The sequence below is a fragment of the Danio rerio genome, chromosome 14 (genome assembly GCF_052040795.2).
Source record: "Danio rerio strain M-AB ecotype USA chromosome 14, GRCz13ab, whole genome shotgun sequence".
NCBI classification, from domain to species: Eukaryota; Metazoa; Chordata; class Actinopteri; order Cypriniformes; family Danionidae; genus Danio; species Danio rerio.
The window spans coordinates 37194307-37215711 of NC_141034.1; the positions used below are offsets into that span (position 1 = coordinate 37194307).

Consider the following 21405-nt stretch of genomic DNA (forward strand, 5'->3'; position numbering starts at 1 on the left):
TTTAAGGCAACCAGGATTTTTTTTTACAGTGTATGACATAAAACTAAGCCACAAAAGTACCATTGCTTACATCATCATCTCATACAATCATAAAAACATCAATTACGCATTCACTCAGTTTTTTTTTGGGCTTATTTTCTTCTTTACTGAAGCACCAGGAGGAAATTTCAATTAATTGTACTTAAATATAATTAAGAGCAGCACAGTTGCCTTACAGCAAGAAGGTCACTGGTTTGAGTCCCAGGAGGCGTTTCTGTATGAAGTTTGCATGTTCTCCCTTTGTTCTTGTGGGTTTCCTCCGAGTGCTCTGGTTTTCCAAACAGCCTAAACTAAAATTAACCATATTGTTTGAATGTGTGACCTGAGTAAGAGAGTGTGTTGGTGTTTCCAAGAACTGGTGGTTTTACTTTCAATGCTGGGTTGCGGCTGAAAGGGCACCCGCTTTGTAAAAAAGTAATTGCCAGAGAAATTGGCGGTTCATTTCTTTGTGGTGACCCCTGATAAAGCTGGGAATAAGTCAAAGGAAATAATTGTAACTATACTTAATTAATTGCACTCAAACAGTATTTCATTTCTACACTAATACTGTCCAAAAAGCATGTATAATTTACAAACTAATAATAATAATAATAATAATAATAATGTCTAAAATTAAATGTATATAAATGGTGACATTAAAATCGTTTTCTCAGAGTATTAATAAGAGGGCACAGACCTTTTTTTTTTTTTACATAGTCTATGCCACAGGCGCATTGTACATGCACGATAACCTTTAATGGTAAATGGCACAGAGGGGGACAGACATTTACATTAAATGCTCCCTGGTAACTGTGGGTTTACATTTCTAGTGGGGAATGAAACCTGATCAAATGGAAAATGATTCCTCTGTTTAATGACCTCTATTTATGATAAGAAAACACACCGTTGAAGTTCACAGATGTTGTTGCACTAGAGGAATGAAAATTTTTTTTTTTTCTTCCCAAGCTGACAAGGTAATCCTTTTTGTTCCCTAAGGGAAATTTAACAGCAGCTGACAGTTATTGCCCTCTACATCTGGAGGAGGTTGATAGCGCAGGGCACCTCATGAGCAGCCTGGCTCATGCCAGGTGTCTTTGATTGAGGACCCCTTAACTTTGTTTTATTTCCATTCGGATGGAGTGCAGCATTTGTGGAGCTGCCTTTGCTCCATGTGTTTAACTTTGAAACGGGTGACGAATCCTGTCTGGGCTTTTTGCTTTGGTGTAAAATGCAACGAACCAGTAAAGCAAACAAACAGAGGGTAAGCAATGTTGCTATAGAAGAAAGAAAGGAAAAGCCGACACTGTTTCATGGAAAACAGAGGCGAAAACTCCAAGAACTGAATTCACAGTGAATACATAAAAGCTTAAATATACTTAGATTGTTTCGTAATCGAATCTCCACAATTGTTCAATAAACATTGTAATTGATAAAAGTAAAATAAAGCATTAGAGAGTATTTTAAGTTCCTGAACTGTTGCAACAGTGCTGTGTATCTTTAAAGAGTAGTCATTAAATAAAGAGTATGTAAGTCATGCTCTTAGGATTTTTATGTCGAGGGGCGTTTTGCTTCCCCCCAGTCAATTAAGGGAAAAATTTGATCTCCTTCATACACATTTTTTCGTTATTTGCAAATCAGCCATTTTGTGAAGTGTAATTTTGAACTGTCCAGAAAAAACATGTGTGATATCTTTACGAACCCCTCTGATTCTAGACATCTTCTCAATTTGTGTGTTTATTTGAAAGTTGTATTACAGTATCTTCTATGAGATTTAAAGTTGCCTGGGAAAAAGATTTGAGAATTAAACTCTCAGCAGACACATGGGACAATTGTTTGACTTCAATACCGCCATGCTCAGTCAACAGCAGACACCAACTGATTCAATTCAAAGTCATACATTGTCTACACTACACTAAAGTCAAGCTGCAAAAAATCTTTCCTTCTGCCTCACCAATGTGCGATAGACGCAAGACAGCAGAGGACATGGTTGCTCACGCCTTTTAGCTTTGTCCCTTACTGAACAGATTCTAGACAAACATATTTGACTGGTACTCCAAGACTAGAATATAGCAGACCTTTTCTACCAGATGCTGAACTTGCCATCTTTGGCTTCTCACAAAACACATCTTCTTTCCCTCAAACAATGCAAGAGTCTTTAATGTAAGGCATGGTGGTGGCTAAAAGACTAGTGTTTAATAATTGGAAATCATCTTTACCCTATTCATTCCAGAACTGGATTTCTGACAAAGTGACTTTTATTCAGATAGAGAGACTCAGATTTTTAAAGACTACTTACATAAGAACATTTTGGCTACTTTGGGTCAATTTCTTGATTTATTTGGCAAATCTATATCTCAAGAGCAATCCACTGACCCCTCTGAGGTTTAAGTTATATACTCTATTCATTTTAATTGTATGTTTTGTGACTATGAAGTGGGTTTTTGTTTTTGCTCTTTGTTGTTTTCTTTTATATTGTCTTTTGTATGTCTACAGTACGGGCCAATGTTTGTTCTTGTTCTGTGTGTGTACAGTGCATCCGGAAAGTATTCATATCACTTCACTTTTTCCACGATTTTTTATGTTACAGCCTTAAAATTGATAAAATTTATTTATTCCCTCAAAATTCTACACACAATACCCCATAATGACAATGTGATTTTTTTTCAGTTGATTGGATAGGATTTGAATAGGCATACACCTGTCTATATAAGATACCAGGGTTGACAGTGCATGTCAAAGCACAAACCAAGCATGAAGACAAAGGAATTGTCTGTAGACTGGAAGTTTACAGAAAAAAATTCTGTTGCTCTGAAAGTTCCAATGAGCACAGTGGCCTCCATCATCTATAAGTGGAAGATGTTTGGAACCATCAGGACTCTTCCTAGAGCTGGCCGGCCATCTAAGCTGAGTGATCGGGGGAGAAGGGCCTTAGTCTGGGAGGTGATCAAAAACCTGATGGTTACTCTGTCTGAGCTCCAGCACTCTTCTGTGGAGAGAGTAGAACCTGACAGAAGGACAACCATCTGTGCAGCAATCCACCAATCCGGCCTGTATGGTAGTGACTGAAATGCCAAAAGGCATCTGAAGGACTTTCAGACCATAAGAAACAAAATTCTCTCTTCACCAGGCTAATACCATCCCTACAGTGAAGCATGTTGGTGGTAGCATCATGCTGTGTCAATGTTTTACAGCAGCAGAAACTGGAAGACTAGTCAGAATAGAGGGAAAGGTGAACGCAGCAATGTACAGAGACATCCTGAATGAAAACATGCTTCAGAGTGCTCTTGACCTCAGACTGGGGCAACTGTTCATCTTCCAGCAGGACTATAACCCAAAGCACACCACCAAAATATCAATGGAGTGGCTTCACAACAACTCTGTGAATGTCCTTGAGTGGCCCAGCCAGAGCCCAGACCTAAATCCTATTGCACATCTCTGGAGAGATTTGAAAAAGGCTAAACATCATCGCTTCCCATCCAACTTGATAGAGCTTGAGAGGAACTGCAAAGAGGAATGGGCAAAAATTCCCAAAGACAGGTGTGCCAAGCTTGTGGCATCAAATTCAAAAAGACTTGAGGCTGTAATTGCTGCCAAAGGGGCATCAACAAAGTATTGAGCAAAGGTTGTGAATACTTATGTAAATGTGATTTTTCCATTTTTTTTGTTTTTAATAAGTTTGCAACAATTAAAAATTAATGTCATTGTCATTATAGGGTATTGTGTGTAGAATTTGGAGGAAATAAATGAATTTAATCCATTTTGAAATAAGGTTGCAACAAAAAAAGGAGGAAAAAGTGAAGTGATATCAACACTTTCCGGAAACACTTTAGTTACATTATGTAAAAAACCTTAAAATAAAAAAATAAATAAATACAATTTTTAAAAGTTACACTCTTAGGACAGCAGTGCCATTTACCAAGAGAGAAGATCTCCCACATAAGCACTCCAAAAGACCACACGTCACTTTGAGTAGTATAGATCTTGTCAAAAATGGCCTCTGGCGCCATCCACTTTAAGGGAAGTCTAGCCTGTTAAAAAAAAAGATAAGCACATTATGTTAGAGCCACTGTCACCTGTAAAGCTACCATTCCCAATCATTATTCCGCATTCAATATCGTGTAGCTTATAAAACACTGTCTATTTGATTATACAATCTGTGTGACGTCTTGGCTCACACTTGACCACAAGAAAACATCCTTTGACCAGAACAATATTTTCAGGGCTTATAAAGTGACTATCAGCATGCCAAAGACTCTTGGCATTCACAGAATTATTTTATCTTCGTCCAGATGAACATTCACAGCGGCAGTGGTTTTTGGACTGTTATCATTTGTGTCCATCACACTAAGTAGTTTTGAAACACTGTGTGCATTATACAGACTCGCTTCACCATGTATCCGTGACCGACATGAAGTAATTGGATAATCTACCACACTTACGTCTCCTTTGCGGACATAGTCTGGGTCCTTGTATACATCTCTTGCAAGTCCAAAATCGCAAATCTTCACAACATTGTTTTCAGACAGCAGGATGTTACGTGCAGCCAGATCACGGTGGATACACTTGTAGAAGAAAAAGAAAGATCCTATTAGATTGTGATATGCCCTCTACACCTTTATTTTTCATAATGGATGATTTAACAGTGGAAATATGTTGTGTATCCACTTTATTTTTGATCATACTTCAACAAACTCGGCAAAGTGTCTGTAGTGAAGATGCGTTTTCTTTTTTTTGTCTTATTTGAACCATGTGTGGCATTGTGCTGTCAGAAGAAGCACATGATGGAAAGCTGTGATAATATAAAACATGTGGAACTGCCATCGGTGAAACTCTGACCTGAGGTGAGATCTGCATCTTTAGTTCGTGCCAGCTAATCTCATCTGCTGGATGTGCGTCTTTGAGTGTGTTGGATCAATAAAGTAATTTGGGTTTTCATATTCTGCAGTTTTGGACAGAACTTCTCAGAGAGTTGCCAAAATAAAGTGATTGATTGTTACTATAAAGCATAAAAAGCCAGAAAATTGTTTAAAAAGGAAATTGGTATTAAAATGAGCTGCCACAACAAACTAAGAATACAACGATTCATTGAGCCATTTTTCATGAAATCTTGAATAGGAAAAGCATGACTCTTACTTTTCTCGAAGCCAAGAACTCCATGCCTTTAGCCACTTGAAAGCTGTAGCAAATCAAGTCTTCCAATGTGAGCACTTTCTTGTACAAATCCTCTTGCTCTGCAAGAAAAAGGGTAAAAGAGCATCAGTGGCTAATCAAAACCATTGGAAAAAAGGTATTTTTATACGAATCTTTGAGTCTGCATTGTCTATCAAGCTCAAGGATCCCCAAATTCCTTAATACTGTCATAAATCTACTGTTTACTATCAGTACATCCGATAGGGAGACACAATAAAACGACTTCTTAATATAGATGCAGACAGCAACGTGCAGTTCGTCAACGATCCTAAAGTGAGCGGCTTGTGGGTGGGTCATCCACCTGAGTAAACAGTTTATCAAACCAGAAATAACCGGCGTGGGACTGAGCAACCTAATGTACCCATAGCAGTCTTGTTCTAGTCTTGAGGCAGGAAATTAGAAAAAGCTTTGTGCACAGTGGGTGACATTGCTCGTACAAAATATCAGTTGTATTTATGATTCCCTGAGGAAGCCACCTATCAAATTGAAGGGGAAAAAACAATCAGCGGAGCCTTGAGAGGAGAGAGGGAGGGGCGGAGGTGAGGCAGAGGTTGGGAGGGAGGAGGGGAGAAGGGAAGGAAGACACTCAGTCGCTACCTTCCTCCTCTTCCTCCGAGTCGCAGTAGCTCTTATCTTCAATGAAGCCGGAGCTGGCTGAACTTCCGGTGCTCGCCACGCTCTCCAACCTGCGCTTGATGAGCTCGCTCAGATCACAGCCTGAGCTGGAACGCACAGCCTTACCGTCCTGAGACTGAGGGGAACACACTCTTGTCAATGTTATTCTTAGCATGTCAAATCACTGCTGAAATGAACAGGAGGCGTCACTGCTTACCTTGTAAACCACAAAGTCACCTCTCTTACTTCTCAGGTAGTTGGAAAGATTTCCATACTTGCAGAATTCCACGATTATCATTAGGGGGCCTAAGTGTAAATCAAACCAATTGTTAAAACTGAGCAGAGAAAAAGTTGAATGTCTAATCTTATCATCCTCCTCTTACCGCCACGCTTTGTGCAGGCTCCTAGCAGGTTAACCACATTGAGATGATGCCCAATATGGATCAGTATCTTCAGTTCAGACATTAAGGCTCTCCATTCGTTATTTGTTGCTCCCACTGTTAAGCGTAGAGGAAGTTGGAGGAGAGGATAAAAGGAAAAAACTAATTATTGCAATGTCCTGCGTGGTCGGAAAGGATTTTTGTTTGGATTGTTAGAAAAATGTTTGATTACATTGTGGTGTGTATCAAGCATGCAAGGCTGACCATCCTTTACTCGGGGTTTATGCAGTTTTATCATTACTGAAGATGCTTTAATACCCCCTTTTAAGACCATTATAAATTAAATTTAAGAATTTTACATGGCTAAACATTAAGGATTTTTGATAATGGACCAGTTGGAACAATTAAATTTTTCATTTTTTTTGCCTGCCACAAAAATCAAATGTAACTATTTCTTAGCCACATGTTTTAAGGTGTCAACACAAGAAAACTCTAGTTGTATAATGTTTTTTTAACATACATGTTTAGCTTTTTTAATGACAAGTTTTACATTGTTAAAAGTATATTTATTACAGAGAAATTACATGAATAATCATATATATATATATATATATATATATATATATATATATATATATATATATATATATATATATATATATATATATATATTAGTATTTGTTGGCTTTTGGTCCAATTGGATTGAGTATAACTCAATGTGTTATTAATGTGTTGCTGCTATGTCTATTTATAAACATTATGTCCACTCCCCCTTACCCCTTACTTTTATACTGCAAATGGAAGATCATGTAAAGGGAAATGTTGCTACGTTATTATCATGAGTAATTGTGTAACTGTTTATAGTTTAGGGATTTCAATTTGGAGAATTTTTACTGTATCTCTTTGCAAAAAAAATTGAGATGGATTGTTGTTGATTGGACGGATCTAGGCCCGATTGGGTGGCTTTACTTGTATAGAGGAAATTTTAAACCTGTTTAAAATTATTTAAGACCTACTACACAATATTTCAGTGAATTTAAGACTTTTTAAAACCCTGCAGACACCATGTTTATTGTAATTATCATTTAAATGAGAGATTCACTGTGAACATTGTGATGCAAATGACCTTGTGCATGGGTACTTCTAGACAACCTGTCAGTTCGTCATTCTGTATTTAGAGCTCACAGCTCACTGTCAAAACTGAAAATTCTGTCATCATTTACTCAACCTTTACTTGTTTCAAACCCGTTTGACTTACTTTCAACAAGAAAAAAAAATATTTTGAAGAAAGCTGGAAATCTATAACCATGGACTTTCACATTTATCCTACTATGAAAGTCAATGGTGACAGGTTTTCAGCTTTCTTCAAAATATCTTATTTTGTGTTCGACATAATACAAGAAGAAACTCATAAAACCATTTTCGACTCATAAAACTCATTTGAAACCACTTGAGGATAAAGTAAACAATGAGTCAGTTTTTGAGGTGAGCAATTGCTTTAAACAAATATATTTTTCCATTTAAACAACTAAATTAATTCAAGGTCTAACTATTTAACTAGTTCTATTGTGATTATAAAGTATTACACTATATGTGTGTACTCTAAATAGTTTGAGCAGCGCTTTGATAATCAAGATAAACATCAAGTTGACACAGAGAAAAATCACAGGAAAGTATGAAGTTAAACTTCAAAGCCTGTCATTGTTTTTAAAGGAACCTTAAACAGACAACATAATGCACGCTATAAATTATGCTGTACAGATCAACATCTGGAGGCAACATTTTTATAATCCATCTAAAGGATCTAAATGAGAGAAACAGCACTTTACCAGTTTCTCAGTAGTTTGAACAAGGTTCTAGGGAAATTTGTGGTCAGGAACATAATCCTGGTGACCTCTTGAGGTCGTCGAGTCAGACTGGGGGGCTGTTGTTTTAACACGTCAGCTTTCCTGTGGTTTAGACCCATCAAAATGACATTGGAGAGCTATGTTCAACGTTGAGCAGTAATTTGAACATGATTCATACCAAAGACACCTCACAGTGACTTTTACTGAGAGGAATATTGGTGCTCCTAGTTTTAAAGTAGGGTATGGAATGAACTCAGCATGAAGTGTATTTACAATGTCAAACGAAGGACAGTCACCTTTTTTTCCTTTGAATGTTAGATTTTTTAAATGTGAAAACAGTCAAACAGTCATTGATTGATTGAAAAGGCTACATTATATCAAATGTGTGTAGACAATCGATTTAATAATTTGACAGGATTCAAATAAAGGGAACTGCTTTTTATTATCTGACCTGTGGTGCATGAGGAGACATCAATCTTTCCTTTCATTATATGATTAATGCGCAGGGAAGATTAATATAATGACATGAGAGGAAATGCGTATCTAAAACGTCGACAGATTTATCATCATCAAGAACAGACGAAACACCACCAGCAGAGCGGCGCTCATCACTCTGCCAGAAAACACCATCACTAAACAAACGCTACAGCCAGTTGACCAGACGGGGAGAGTTTAGATAAATACAGTCATGCTAGACCAAAATATTTGCTTTTCTTTAATGCATGACACAAACTCCACGTGTTGATTCAATATTGTGGGGTTACAGCAGAGATTTTTGGAAAATAGCAGTAAAATAATAGCAAATATCAACCAATTACAGAAGGTGAACCGTGCTGGTCCTGGTTCAGTGTGATCTAAGAAACATCTGTTCAGGGGTCACCGATAAATGCTACGTGAGTATTTGCACATTCAGTTCGCCTTCGTATGCTGTTTTCCAAGTTTTTATATCTGTGGATTATCACATTAATGCAGAATGCAATACCCCGAGCAGCTGCTAATTATCTTCATATGTACTCAAGACACGCGTAACTAGAAGATTTGCAATGGACAGGCTTTGGTTTTTCGATCTCTGATTAGATATACAGGACTAATGTCTACAATACTGTTATAAAATACTTTGCATATGATTTTATTTTAGCAAATGTGATATGTACTGTAATGTTGATTACATTCAAGTACTTTAAGTTCTTGTACTGTGTTTCTCCTGATCTGCATTGTACTGTGGGGTCTAAAAGTCTGAAACCACAATCAGCAAGCTAAAAACTTCCACCGACTGAAAAACTAAAACTGGATAAACACAGACAGATTTATTTTTGCTTTCACTGAAGCATTCTTTGGATCACTCTCAAATTATGCTGAATAAGGTTTAACACAAACGTCTGAAGGTCTTTCAGCTCGATAGCTGCTGTCAATCATGGTACCAAACCATTAAATAAAAGTGACACATTTTCTTTCCACTTATCATTCCAACATTCATATGACTGATAATATACAATCACTTTTGGAGCCCACTAAAAATAACCTGTTACAGTTACCTTTCAGCATTTTCACAGCCACTGTTTTGCATGTTGAAATCTTGTCAATGCCAAATGCAGAGGCCTCTACAACTTTTCCAAATGCTCCATGACCCAAAGTTTTACCTGTTAGAAAAAGAGAGAGAAAGAGAGTTCCTACATGAGTTTGCCATGTCCAGGGGGCTCATAAATCAGGCAGGATGCCCTGTCAGGAAAGATGTGAGGCTCTAATTAAAACAGCCTGCAGAGGCTGGGACTGCCTGACTGACCCTCTACTGAGAATTCATGGAGCAGTTAAGACTGAACGACAGAAGCTGATATCTTAAGGCATAACATTTTCTTCTGAAAACTTAGACAACCCTGATGCCCACCGTTTCAAACAAAAGACCTGAGGATTAAGCCAATTAAAAATTAGAAAGAGCCAATTGTGTTGAACTATGTATGGATAAGTTTGCCTTTGTATGCTTTGGTACACACTTTACACATTGAGTCCCACAAAAGAGAAACTTCAATTTCTCATCAAATATTTACATATTTTATAGTTATTTACTCTTGGCAGCATCTTTGTATTTGTGTGTGTGTGTGTGTGTGTGTGTATGTGTGTGTGTTTTTTTAGTTAAAAGCATTTTAAGAGAAACTTTGGTCTGAAATGAGAAAAAACAACAGTTTGAATATAAAGGATCTTTGAACTCACCGAGTCTGAGGCGATCTTGAGGAAACTCCCATTTGTTGCTGTCATATGGTAGACGGTCACACTGCTCATCGAGAGGCATCTGTTCAGGATCCATGATGATGGACAGGTACCCTGTCTTCAAATCTGCTGAACTTGGCTGGTAGAATAATAAAAAAATTGGCATTTTGTCATTCTTCCTACGTAGGTACACGGCTGTTTCGATGCTGAAAATTCTTACTGTCAGAGCAAGAAAAATAAAACAGCAGAGCAACTCAAGAATGTCGGTTACATAAGCACTAGAGGACAGAAGCACATAAAGTCCTCATTCAAATGTTTGAAGTCGGACAGATTTGTATTTTTTAACAGATTAATAATGCTTTTATTTAGAAAAAGACGCTTAAGAACTATGAAATGAAAGAATTTACAAAATTTAAACCAATTATTTTCAACACTGACACTAAGAAGAAATGTTTCTTGAGCAACAAATCAAAGACACTGGTGCAATGATACTGACCATTTAGATTTGCTGTCATAGAAATCCATTTTAAATGTATATATGCATACAATTATTTTATTTATTATACTACTACTTCACACTGCTGTTGTTTTTATTTTTAAAATTATAATCAAATAAATTCATCAAAGTCATGATGAGCACCAAAAGTTTACAAACATCAAACTTTTTGACAGTTATGTAGAGAAATAGTTTAAGTACAATAACAGCAAAGTGCTTACCTTTCTTAATTTGCGGATAAAGAGAATGAGCATAATCCACAGGAATGTTGCTGCTGCTCCAGTCGACACCAAGATGATGACCTCAATATTTGGTTTACCATCTTCTCCTGTGTGCAGAAACAGCATGTTTTCAGCGAGAGAACCATATGTACTATCTACCACGTTCTAATGGATTAAAAATTACAAATGTTATTTGCCCATATAATCATGTTATTGTTATGGGGCAGTTTTGGCCTAATGGTTAGATAATTGAATTAGTAATTGAAAAGTATCTGAATTCCTATTCTGAAATGAGGGCTACAGTTTGTTTTAAGGGGTGCAGGGTAGAGATTTTTTTTCATTCAGCTAGTCCATCTTTCAAACCCTCTGCGTCTTTAAAGAGATGTCTTATCAGTCATTAATGAACATCCTCAAAGACTACATAGAGGTCAACTCCCTTGTGAAAGCCAAGGACCCTGGTTTTAACTTCCAGGCCCCCATGATAAAACTCTGGAATTTGCATGGTATTTCTGGCAGCCTTAGTCCATCGTTCTCACTTGATAGTTATTCAAAGTTTGGCCAAAAAAGGCTATTTTATCCTGTTTACATTACTATATGGAAACTTGGAGAGCAGGGCTTGATGTTTTTGAAACATCTTTACAATGACTGACAGGATGTTCCAAAACAGGACAAATTGTACAGTCATTAGCTGATTAAAAGTGAAATTTTCACATATTGAACAGTCTGTAACAAAGACTTTCCCTAGCTCCCTTGTTGTCTATAAAAACATGTAGACTTATATTAAATGCGAAGGATTTTTGTTAAAGATTATAGTAAGGAAAATCAAATGATGTGACATTTACATATGCTTCTGAGAGTTTTTTTCAGTTCTAAAAGACATAAAATGAAGAGCAGATATACGTTATAGAACATGAAAACCTTCTGTGTTATAAAAGCCAAAAAACTATTCTGTCCTTTAAAGTCAGTACAAAGAAAATTGACTAATGTAAACTACATTCTTAGAAAGATAAAAAGATTTAGTATCTAGTCTCAAATACATTACGTATGCAAACATGAATTTGCTGACTGCAGTTTATATATCAACCACAACTAATATCATGGTGCTAATAACAAGGGTTTCTGAATTCTATGTAGTCTGTAAAGTGCAAAATGTATGCTCTATTACATGACTGATGAACAAAGAAAGCAAGGCAGGTCAATGGGTTGTCTTTATTCAACTACTCACCTACTACAGTAATGACCGCACTGGTTTTTGCCTCCCCTCCATCATTGCTAGCACGACATTCATAAATGCCCTCATCGTCCTTCTTCACCCTTTCAATAATTAGAGTGCCATCATCTTTTAGAGTGATTCCTGAAAACATTATTAAAAGAAAAATCAAACATTTACACCATACAAAATGGTACACTCCCAGGTCTGAAAAATCAAACATTTACACCATACAAAATGGTACAGTCCCAGGTCTAATGACATATCTACATTTAAAGTGACTATAAAATATCGCATTAATACATGTTGTCTCACCTGGTCCCTCTGTGACAGGAGTCTTGTCTTTGTACCATGTGATAAAGGGTGCTGGAACTCCATACGCCAAGCAGGCCAGTGTTAGGGTGCTGCTGCTGTTTACATCCTGATTGGTCAGATTCTGCATTAACCAGGGCCCTTGCCTCTCTGAGTCAGAAAACGGATAGTTGCACATTGTTCACACAATAAATGTGAGTAATTGATGCACCAGGGAGAATTTCATGACAACTAGTACATTGTTTTAGTCCATGCTGCCAAAATATTTCAATCAAATATTTCAGAAATTATTAGACATGTGTCTTGGATTAGAAAATGTTTTTAATTTATTATAAATAAATATAAGGTAATAATCGTCTTTAGTATTGCCTTGCTTTATTCAAATAATGCTAGCTATAAAGAAACTACAGGCTACTGATATAATACTACAAGTATAACGACAACAATAACAATACTACTACTACTACCACTACTACTACTAATAATAATAATGCAGTGAAATATGTACATATTCACTGATCAGTCCTAGTTCATGTCATATGATTTAGATTGCTGCTTAAATAAAGACAATTCTGTTTACAAATCTGTTCGGCGCTTGATATATAAAACTCACCATCAATAGTCAAAGCAGATGTTACATTGACCACTTTATTGGTGTTGATGTTTAAAGCCTGGCACTCATAGCCGAGTGTATGGTTTCTGGAAACATTGGGCAGCTTGATTGACAAAGATATAGTGTAGGGCTCAATCCGCAGAGTGGTTTCATCTTTGGGCACCTTATGGCCCAGAGGATCATACCAAGTCAGCCTATCGTAGAGGTATCTTGTGCCTCTGCATGTCAATGTAATGTCATCTCCAGCAACCGCAGTGGAGGGCTCAATCTCAAAAGGCTGTGGGTGATCTAGTAAAGATAAAAGAGAATAAGACAATTAAGGAAGGAGCTGAATTGACATGTCATTACACACAATATATTCACTGTGTACTATTCATGCATAATCTGCAATCGGCAAGCAGACAAAGCATGACTAACTCACAAAACATATGGCTCATAAGAGACCTGAAACTACACTATAGACGTACTGTTGAAAGACAATGTCGTTCTCTGGCCAACACTACAAACGCCAAGCTGCGCACACTGCAATGCCAGGAATGTCAAATTTGCAGTTATTTCCTGTTTCATCACTCCTAATTGGAAGCACGTTGTTGGCGAATGGCGGCAGCGATGGCTGACCTGGAGCATTACAATAGGAACCAGGCTAAGGCCAGACCTCAAGGGAACCACTGAAACGCTTGTTTATTCACAGCAATATACGTCCCACCAGAGGAGACAGCTGTTATTACTATTTCATCTCTTCGACCAGCATTCCTGCGCACAAAGTCATCTTCACCTCTTGCATAGCACAGAATATTCTCCAGGGTTTTTGGTTCTTTTCTGGAAACGTGCCACTTGACATCCACCATTTTATCTCCTGTCTTCATTTTTATTGCACAGTTCTCATTTTTTACACCTCTCCAAACCACGGCTGCTGTTTACCGCAGCTCATTTTTTCTCATCATTCTAATCTAAGCAGCTTTGAAAAGTCTGACAGCCGACACACTCTTCATTACATAACTGGGTGAATGGGTTTCTCATTTCAGAAACATTTGACCCTGGTCAGCGACAAATAAAAGTGATTCATTTTAAAACAGGAGTTGGCATATTAGTGCCTGAGTCCAATCCAGAGTGGAGCAGAAGAACAGGAACTACATTTGCATGTTTTTGCCTAGAGTGAGGAACTTTTATTTTAACACCAATACTGCTCAATCACAAGCTTAAGTTGACAGGCGAGAAGTCAGCCAGAATTCACCATGTAATAAAACACATAGTGCTCTGAACAGCTGAAACAATCAAGGATGCAAAATATACATTTAAATATATAAAAACATTTCTTTCAGAATAGCTGACATACAGATCATGTATAGTGACAACCATAAACATAAAAGTTGCAAGAAAATTGTTCAAATATTTATTTTCTATCTGAAAATAAAGGGGCAGCACAATGGCTCAGTTGTTGCCACACAGTGAGAAGCTCTTCGGTTTAAGTCCTGGCTGGACCAGTGGGCATTTCTGTGTGGAGTTTGCATGTTAGCACTTTTTTTTTTTACCTATCTCCAATATTTCCACCCGTGTTCTCCAACCCTTATAATTGTCATGCCCCCCATAAATAATTTTCAAGATTTGTCCATCAGGTTCTGCTGTCGTTTGTTGCCTAAGTATGCTTTATAAAATTTTAGTCTTTTAAATATTTACTGCTATGCCCTAACTAGTGAAATTTGTATAAAAAAGGGAACTGACTATTTTAAGGCACTGTTTGGGAACTGATCAGCAATATTTTAAGGAATTATACCTTAATTTAAAAAAAAAAAGCAAATGATTATGCTTAACCTTTATGTCACATACAGCAGTCACCCACTTTTACAATTGCCGCTACGCCACTGTACGAAGGTGGCCGAGAGATACAAACAAAGACCACCAATCACTTTACTGAGCAACAGTCACAGCATAATAACACATCCATATCTCAGCAGGGTCCGTCATGTTTTTTAATCCACTAGAAACATTTCCGTTGTGTTACGTGAATATTTGCAAGTGTTGTGATCAATTTGCTGCGCGTTTCTTTACTTGTTTGTGTTGTGACTAATTTACAACAAGTGTACTGTCAAAGGGATGAAGATGCTCTCGACCACCGTACTGTACCCCTCTCATACTTTTACTATGAAACAATCAAATCAATCAAATCAGACCATCTATATGCCACAAAACCACAAATAACATGTGACATTAACGTTCAGTACATATAAAATGACTAACATACCATCCACATAAAAAGGGATTCTCATGGTCCGGTTGCCAAGTTCATTCCTTGCTGTACAGGAGTATACCCCAGACACATTAGCTGTTTTCACCACCAGGGTACTTATAGTCTAAGAGGATGAGAAAAGATTATTAGAAGTGTTAATCAAAATATTCTTTAACCCGTAATAACACAACTTTTCACATCTCATAAATCACAGAAGGCATGTCCACGTCCCATGTAATTTCCTCATACACATTTAAAATGCCAGGCTTAATATTGTTACCATTCAACTGGAACTCATTAATAGCCTAAGTAGACATAATAATGATGCAGGTTTTTGGCACGAGACCAGATTACTGGGCTCTGTTTTCAGTTTCAAACTACATCTGTTTTCTTGGCCGTCACATCAAAGGTATGAAACACTCTGGGTGTATTTCTGGAGCAATATACCCATTTATCAGTTTACTTCCTGGGGTTCACAGACTGTTTATAAGACTTATTTGAAACTGAAGAAATACAGCGTTGGCTCTGAACAACAGGTATTTTAATTGTTTTTCTGTTTTAGTTTGTAAAGATGTACAACACTCATATTTAATGCAAAAGAATTTTTTACAAAGCTTAGAATTTCTCTTGTACACAACGTTATACTGTTGAACAGACTGAAATGAGGTGTGGAGTTTGGTTAATGTAAATCTGTGGAGCTGATGTAGTGCAATGGCATGTCGTTGTTTAGTCTTACATGAAGCCGATTTTTTTAATTGGCACACTGCACAAAAATATACATGAGAAAGCAGGCATGTTTCCATCTATTTGCCTTACCAATCTATTTTAACTAGGCATTGAAATATTGGTCTGAAATTCAATTGATCAACACAATGTTCACCAGGCTCAACCTGTAATGACATTACACATTAAAGTACATCAAGCTTTTCTAATCATTTCTCTGATGACCTTGTCAGCAATTTAGAGTGACCTTCCTACTTTGTCTTTAAGTGGCCATTTCTCATTCTATGGTTAAAAGGCACCATTTGAGATGGACCATACCAGCCTGTTGTTCACAGAGCTGGAAAATTTATATGAGGTGACAGAAAGGAATTCGCTCTAAACAAATCCAACCCTTTTAAACAGGCCTTGTTATCACTGACCACTGTGCTTTACCCCTGCCAAGCATCATCTATTTGTCACAAGAGCCTGTAAATGCAGCTAACCTCAAAATTTACACCTATTCCGTAGTGAGAGCGGACCTCCTTGCACAAGGGAGGCTAGGCATGATTGGTTTTAAATGACATTCCTACTGTGAGAATATACCGTGTCGCATAAATCTCGCTGTGAGAAAAAGCATATTTCTTTATACTGCACCAGACTATAGTTTATACTTTGTGATTGTGACTTAAAATCATTCATAGCTTAGAGCTGATGGTTTGCATTTGGTTTATTGCAGTTGCATGCATGCTTGACCTCAAAGTACAGTCACAATGAAGTGTAGAGGAATGCTAAAAATGAAAACCTGCGCTTCATTAGGTTTAGGTTGAGTGGTTTCAGTAATAAGGACTCCTGGGATGTTTTCCATAATGTCGGCAGTGTTCACTGTAACATTTGGCAGCACATGCAAAGGATGACAGAGTGACAGATATAAGAGCTTTGACAGCAACTACACTCAATCTAGAAGTGGGGATTCATTCCCGGGGTGATAAGGTCAAATTAAATTAGGCACTTGGTGAACTTGGTGTCTGCAAAGCTTACTTTTTTTTAAGATTTGAAGGGACTGCAATGACTGCCCTGTGCGTGTTCAAAGTCATCTTATGTGTTTAAAAACAAGCGCCAAACAATCAACATTCAGTGCATGAACAGTCCTGGGAGAAACTTCTGTTTATGATGATTTTACTGGCTTCATTGCAATTGACTGATATATCAGTATAAACTGTGCCCTGAGGCACCACTCAAAGCAGCAGCTGCCCTGTTTACTGGCCTCTGTTCTCCACTGAAGGTGACTGAAGCGTGATATAATTCACAGCAGAGCTAAATGAGCCTCAGCTATTAGAGAGAACACACACATGGTCACTCGCATGTGCACAATGAATGCCATTCCTCACAAATCTGTTGGCACTTTAGCCAAAAAGACTACCGAGGCAGCACAATTGAAACATAACACAGATTGTTGCCTCTTTGAAGTTTTTTTTATTATATTGAGATCAGTTTTCTCAAAATGTTTCTAGAAGGGCAATTTGGTTCAGTGAATGTTCAATGGAAGTTATGAGTTTTAAATGGAAGACAGATGTATGCAGTACATCCGATTTTGATTCCTATGATTCTTCTCTTCTCTACAAATCAGCATTTTCTTGCATGAAATTATAAGCTGCCTGCAGTATTTTGAGGTAAATTATTTTGCTCCAAAATAAGGCTGCATGAATCATTAATCTGGATTAGCAACCTAGATTCGATGTTATGTAAAAGCTTTGGTTTTATGAGTGACTTGCAAGCATTAAACTAATAATTTTACAATTAATTATTCTATTTACAGTCTACAGTCATTTATAGTCAGTTTACAGTGCATTTTTGCGTTTATTCTGACAGGACAGAGTGATGACAGGAAGTTTCACATAGGTGAAAGAGAGAGGGATAGGATTAAGAAAGGTCCACAAGTCAGGACTTAAACTTGGTATGCCCACAACCAGGCATGGGCCGGCATAAGATTCTGACGGTATGATAACCTTGGATAAAAATACCACAGTTACACTGTATTTTGAATAATGCTCCAAAATACATTCTTATTAAATGTCTGGGTAAAAAACATACATTTTTCCCCTTTACCACAATTTTGGAGCAGTAAACATGTCAGGCTAAATAGTTAAAATGAATCATTGACTTCTGCTGTCTTTATAAGTTTCAAAAACACTGATTTCATTATCATTTAAAACGGCATCTTTGTATACTTTGTTCTGCTGGAGATACTTTTTTCATAAAAAAATGTAAATACAAAAATAACAGTATACTTACATAATATATAATTACATTTTAGTGGTTTTAAAACCTTGTCTTGCAACGCAGTGGCGCAGTAAGTAGTGCTTTTTTATGGTGTCAGTATGGCAGACATTTTTTAGGTCTTCTAGACATTATCATAATACAGTGACACTTAGAGATGCAACAATAGCATCACTCGATCAGTCGAAACTACTGATTCACATGCAGGAACACATGCTTTTGATTGTCCACGTCTAGTCCCGCATTAGCCTACAATAGATTCACCAATCAAATTATTTCTAACCTGCTATAAATAACCAGAGTTTCTTATCTCAGTATCTTCATTTTGAAGAATCCCCCCAACCCACCCCTACTCCCTCTCTTTTCTAGATTGGGAGACACGGCAGCCCAGTTATTAGCACTGTTGTCTCACAGCAATGTCTCAGGTTAAAGAACCTACTAAACCAGTCAACATTTCTGTGCAGAGTTTGCTCGTTCTCCCCATGCTTGTGGGGGATTTTCCTCTGGTTCTCCAGTTTCTTTCCACAGTCCAAAAAATACGCAACCTAAGTAAATTAAACATACCAAATTGACATGACTTAGCAAGCCGTATAACTCTCCCTAGCCATCCTTATATTTGTCATTAGTCAGGGGAGTTCATCGAGATCTACCTGAGCTCAAACTCCCCTCTCTTCCTGTGAATGGAAGGGAGCCCAAGGCTCGAGAATTATTACCAATGATTAAGGATTATTACCAAACAAGCTTAAACTCTTGAATGTATAAACACAACTAATAGGGGAAAATACTAAGTACATCTTTGAGGGCAGAAACTTTTACTAATAAATGATAAAATAATGCACATAATACATACCCGGTTTTTACTTTTTAACAATCCAACCTTGCTGTTTACATCCTTTATCGGATTTTGAGGAAAATGGTCATCAACGTTTTCAATGGGAAGAGGATCAGTGTAAAGTTTGCATCTACCAGACAAAAAAAGAAGAATAGATGAACATTTAGAGAAATCATGATAGTCAAACAGAAAATGAGTCTTTCTTTTGAAAAAAAAAAGCAAACTTTTGAGCAATGAGTAAATTAATGTCGTTCAGATACATTTATATTTTGCCACTGAAGACAAAGCTTCACAGACCATGATGATTTTTTTTCCTGAATTTGAACACCATGTACAGCAAATCATGTGTTTTATGCCTTGAATCCACAGGACAGCAAGACCTGTTTTGCATCAATCTGAGTGGAGGAACAATTGGATTAATGAGAGTCGAGGTTGGAGAGGAAACCACAGCGTGACAGGAAGGGCTGAATCATGCGTCACTGTTCAAAGGAAACACCCCCACACTCTGGACGGCTGAGATAAGGCTGATCCCAGACCTCCATGGTCAACAAGGGACAACTGATAACTTCTTACTGCTCCTTGATTAAGAAGACCTCAGAGAGATCACCTTCATGAGCGCAATACTGAGATCTCTAATGCTGGACCCTTCCAACAAAACACTGATTTAATGGACACTTAATGGCTATGTACACATCTCATCTAAAATATGACCAAATAGGGGATTCACTCCCCAAACTATCAAAAAATGTGTCCAGTTTCTCTTTTAGTTGCTGCTACAAAAAAAATATTTATTTCAAATAGGTAAAATAAAAGTAGAATGGTTTTCTTCTAACTAGTGCATTGCAATTAACCTCAAATGCTCCCTGTTGAAAATCAGGTCTTCTCACCATCTATATTATGAGCTGTTGTGTTTGCTGCCATCGCTGATTATATTTCAAACAGCCAAAGTGGTATTTTGGCACTGTGGTACAAAGCCTGAAGTATTTTTGTCGCAAATTTGGCAGCACTCTTCGACAAATAATTACTCTCAATTACGAGAAACTCTTGTCATGACACACTAGTTTAGGGGACATCTGCAGCGGTCATAAAAGTTCACTAAAAGCCTGGCATTTACGCAGGGATACTCTTGCTTTCAGCACAATCCAAGCTTGGGGAATGAAACTAATAAATTGTCCTTGCATTTACAGAGCCAATAACTGCAAAACGTAGCTCTGGGGCTATTTTTCATCGATAAGCATACTTTATTTTGGACCCGTGTCAAGGAAACGGATGCAGATCACTTGAATAATGAGAGCTGTGGGTAAAAGCCAGCCTTCATCATTTATGTTAACACCTCAGCAAGAAATGACATCTGCTATGCAGGAGTATGACAACTGTTTATGGAGCCACAAACCCAAATTTGTGGAAATTACAAGAATAAACACCCCATATTTCTGCGTTGACACAATTTCCTTTGTTTATAAGTTGTACAATCTTTATCTGTTAGAATACCAATTAGATCTAGCATATGAAATCAGAAAATAAACAGTAAATGTGAACATTGATTGACCTACTCTGTAAGATTAGCACTGGGGTCACACGGCTGCCAAAACCAGGTAATGTTCGGCATGGGAATACCAAATGCAGTGCAGGTGAGCTTGTGCCTCTGGTCATATCTGAAGGTCTGGGGACCTGCTGGAGCCACATCCTCTTCAAAGATCTTTGGCTTCACTGTGTGCATATACAGAACATTAGTATTTTAAATAGTCAGTCTCAGGTAATAATACAGATCATTCACACATCATTTAAAAAAAATTCATCTTATAACTCCAATTAGGATAAGTAGGAATATTCATGTTTACACAAACGTTAAGAAGAATAAGAGCACTATTGCTTTTACTGACCATTAAAGCAGTGCATCTGTTCTCAAGAAACATCAAGTTTGAATATTTCAGCATTCGATGAATGATGCCTAAAATAGTTTCTTAATTGCAACCAGAAATCGATGAATGCTGTTTCTGTTGTTTTTGACCTAGGTTTTGCTTTTGGGTCTGTAATGATGTCATTTACTGGAGTTCAGGTTGAGGACAGAAAAGCATTGAAATAAATATTTTATATTAGACCAGAAGCGACATGATGGCTCAGTGGTTAGCACTGTCACCTCACAGCATGAAGGTCGCTGGTCTGAGCCCCGGCTGGGTCAATTAGCCTTTCTGTGTGGAGTTTGCATGTTCTCCCCATGTTCACGAGGGTTTCCTCTGGGTGCTCCAATTTCCCCCAC

At 37.4% G+C, this 21405-nt stretch overlaps 1 protein-coding gene across 4 annotated transcripts in view; it reads right to left on the reverse strand.

The window, feature by feature from the left end:
• Window positions 1-21405, reverse strand: part of kdrl (kinase insert domain receptor like) — a 63038-nt gene that overhangs the window by 18806 nt on the left and 22827 nt on the right. For 3 of the 4 annotated variants that reach the window (XR_015506936.1, XM_087280918.1, NM_131472.1), the window contains 15 exon segments: window positions 20699-20855; window positions 19164-19275; window positions 15350-15458; window positions 13108-13395; window positions 12498-12644; window positions 12198-12326; window positions 10973-11079; window positions 10259-10394; window positions 9586-9690; window positions 6207-6320; window positions 6041-6129; window positions 5806-5959; window positions 5152-5249; window positions 4458-4580; window positions 3935-4046 (listed from right to left, as the gene is read on the reverse strand). Coding sequence is in view for 3 of the 4 variants with exons in the window: in XM_087280918.1 (XP_087137044.1) it covers window positions 3935-4046; window positions 4458-4580; window positions 5152-5249; window positions 5806-5959; window positions 6041-6129; window positions 6207-6320; window positions 9586-9690; window positions 10259-10394; window positions 10973-11079; window positions 12198-12326; window positions 12498-12644; window positions 13108-13395; window positions 15350-15458; window positions 19164-19275; window positions 20699-20855 (1980 nt within the window). In the remaining variant the exon portion in view is untranslated. 4 annotated transcript variants of the gene reach the window in all.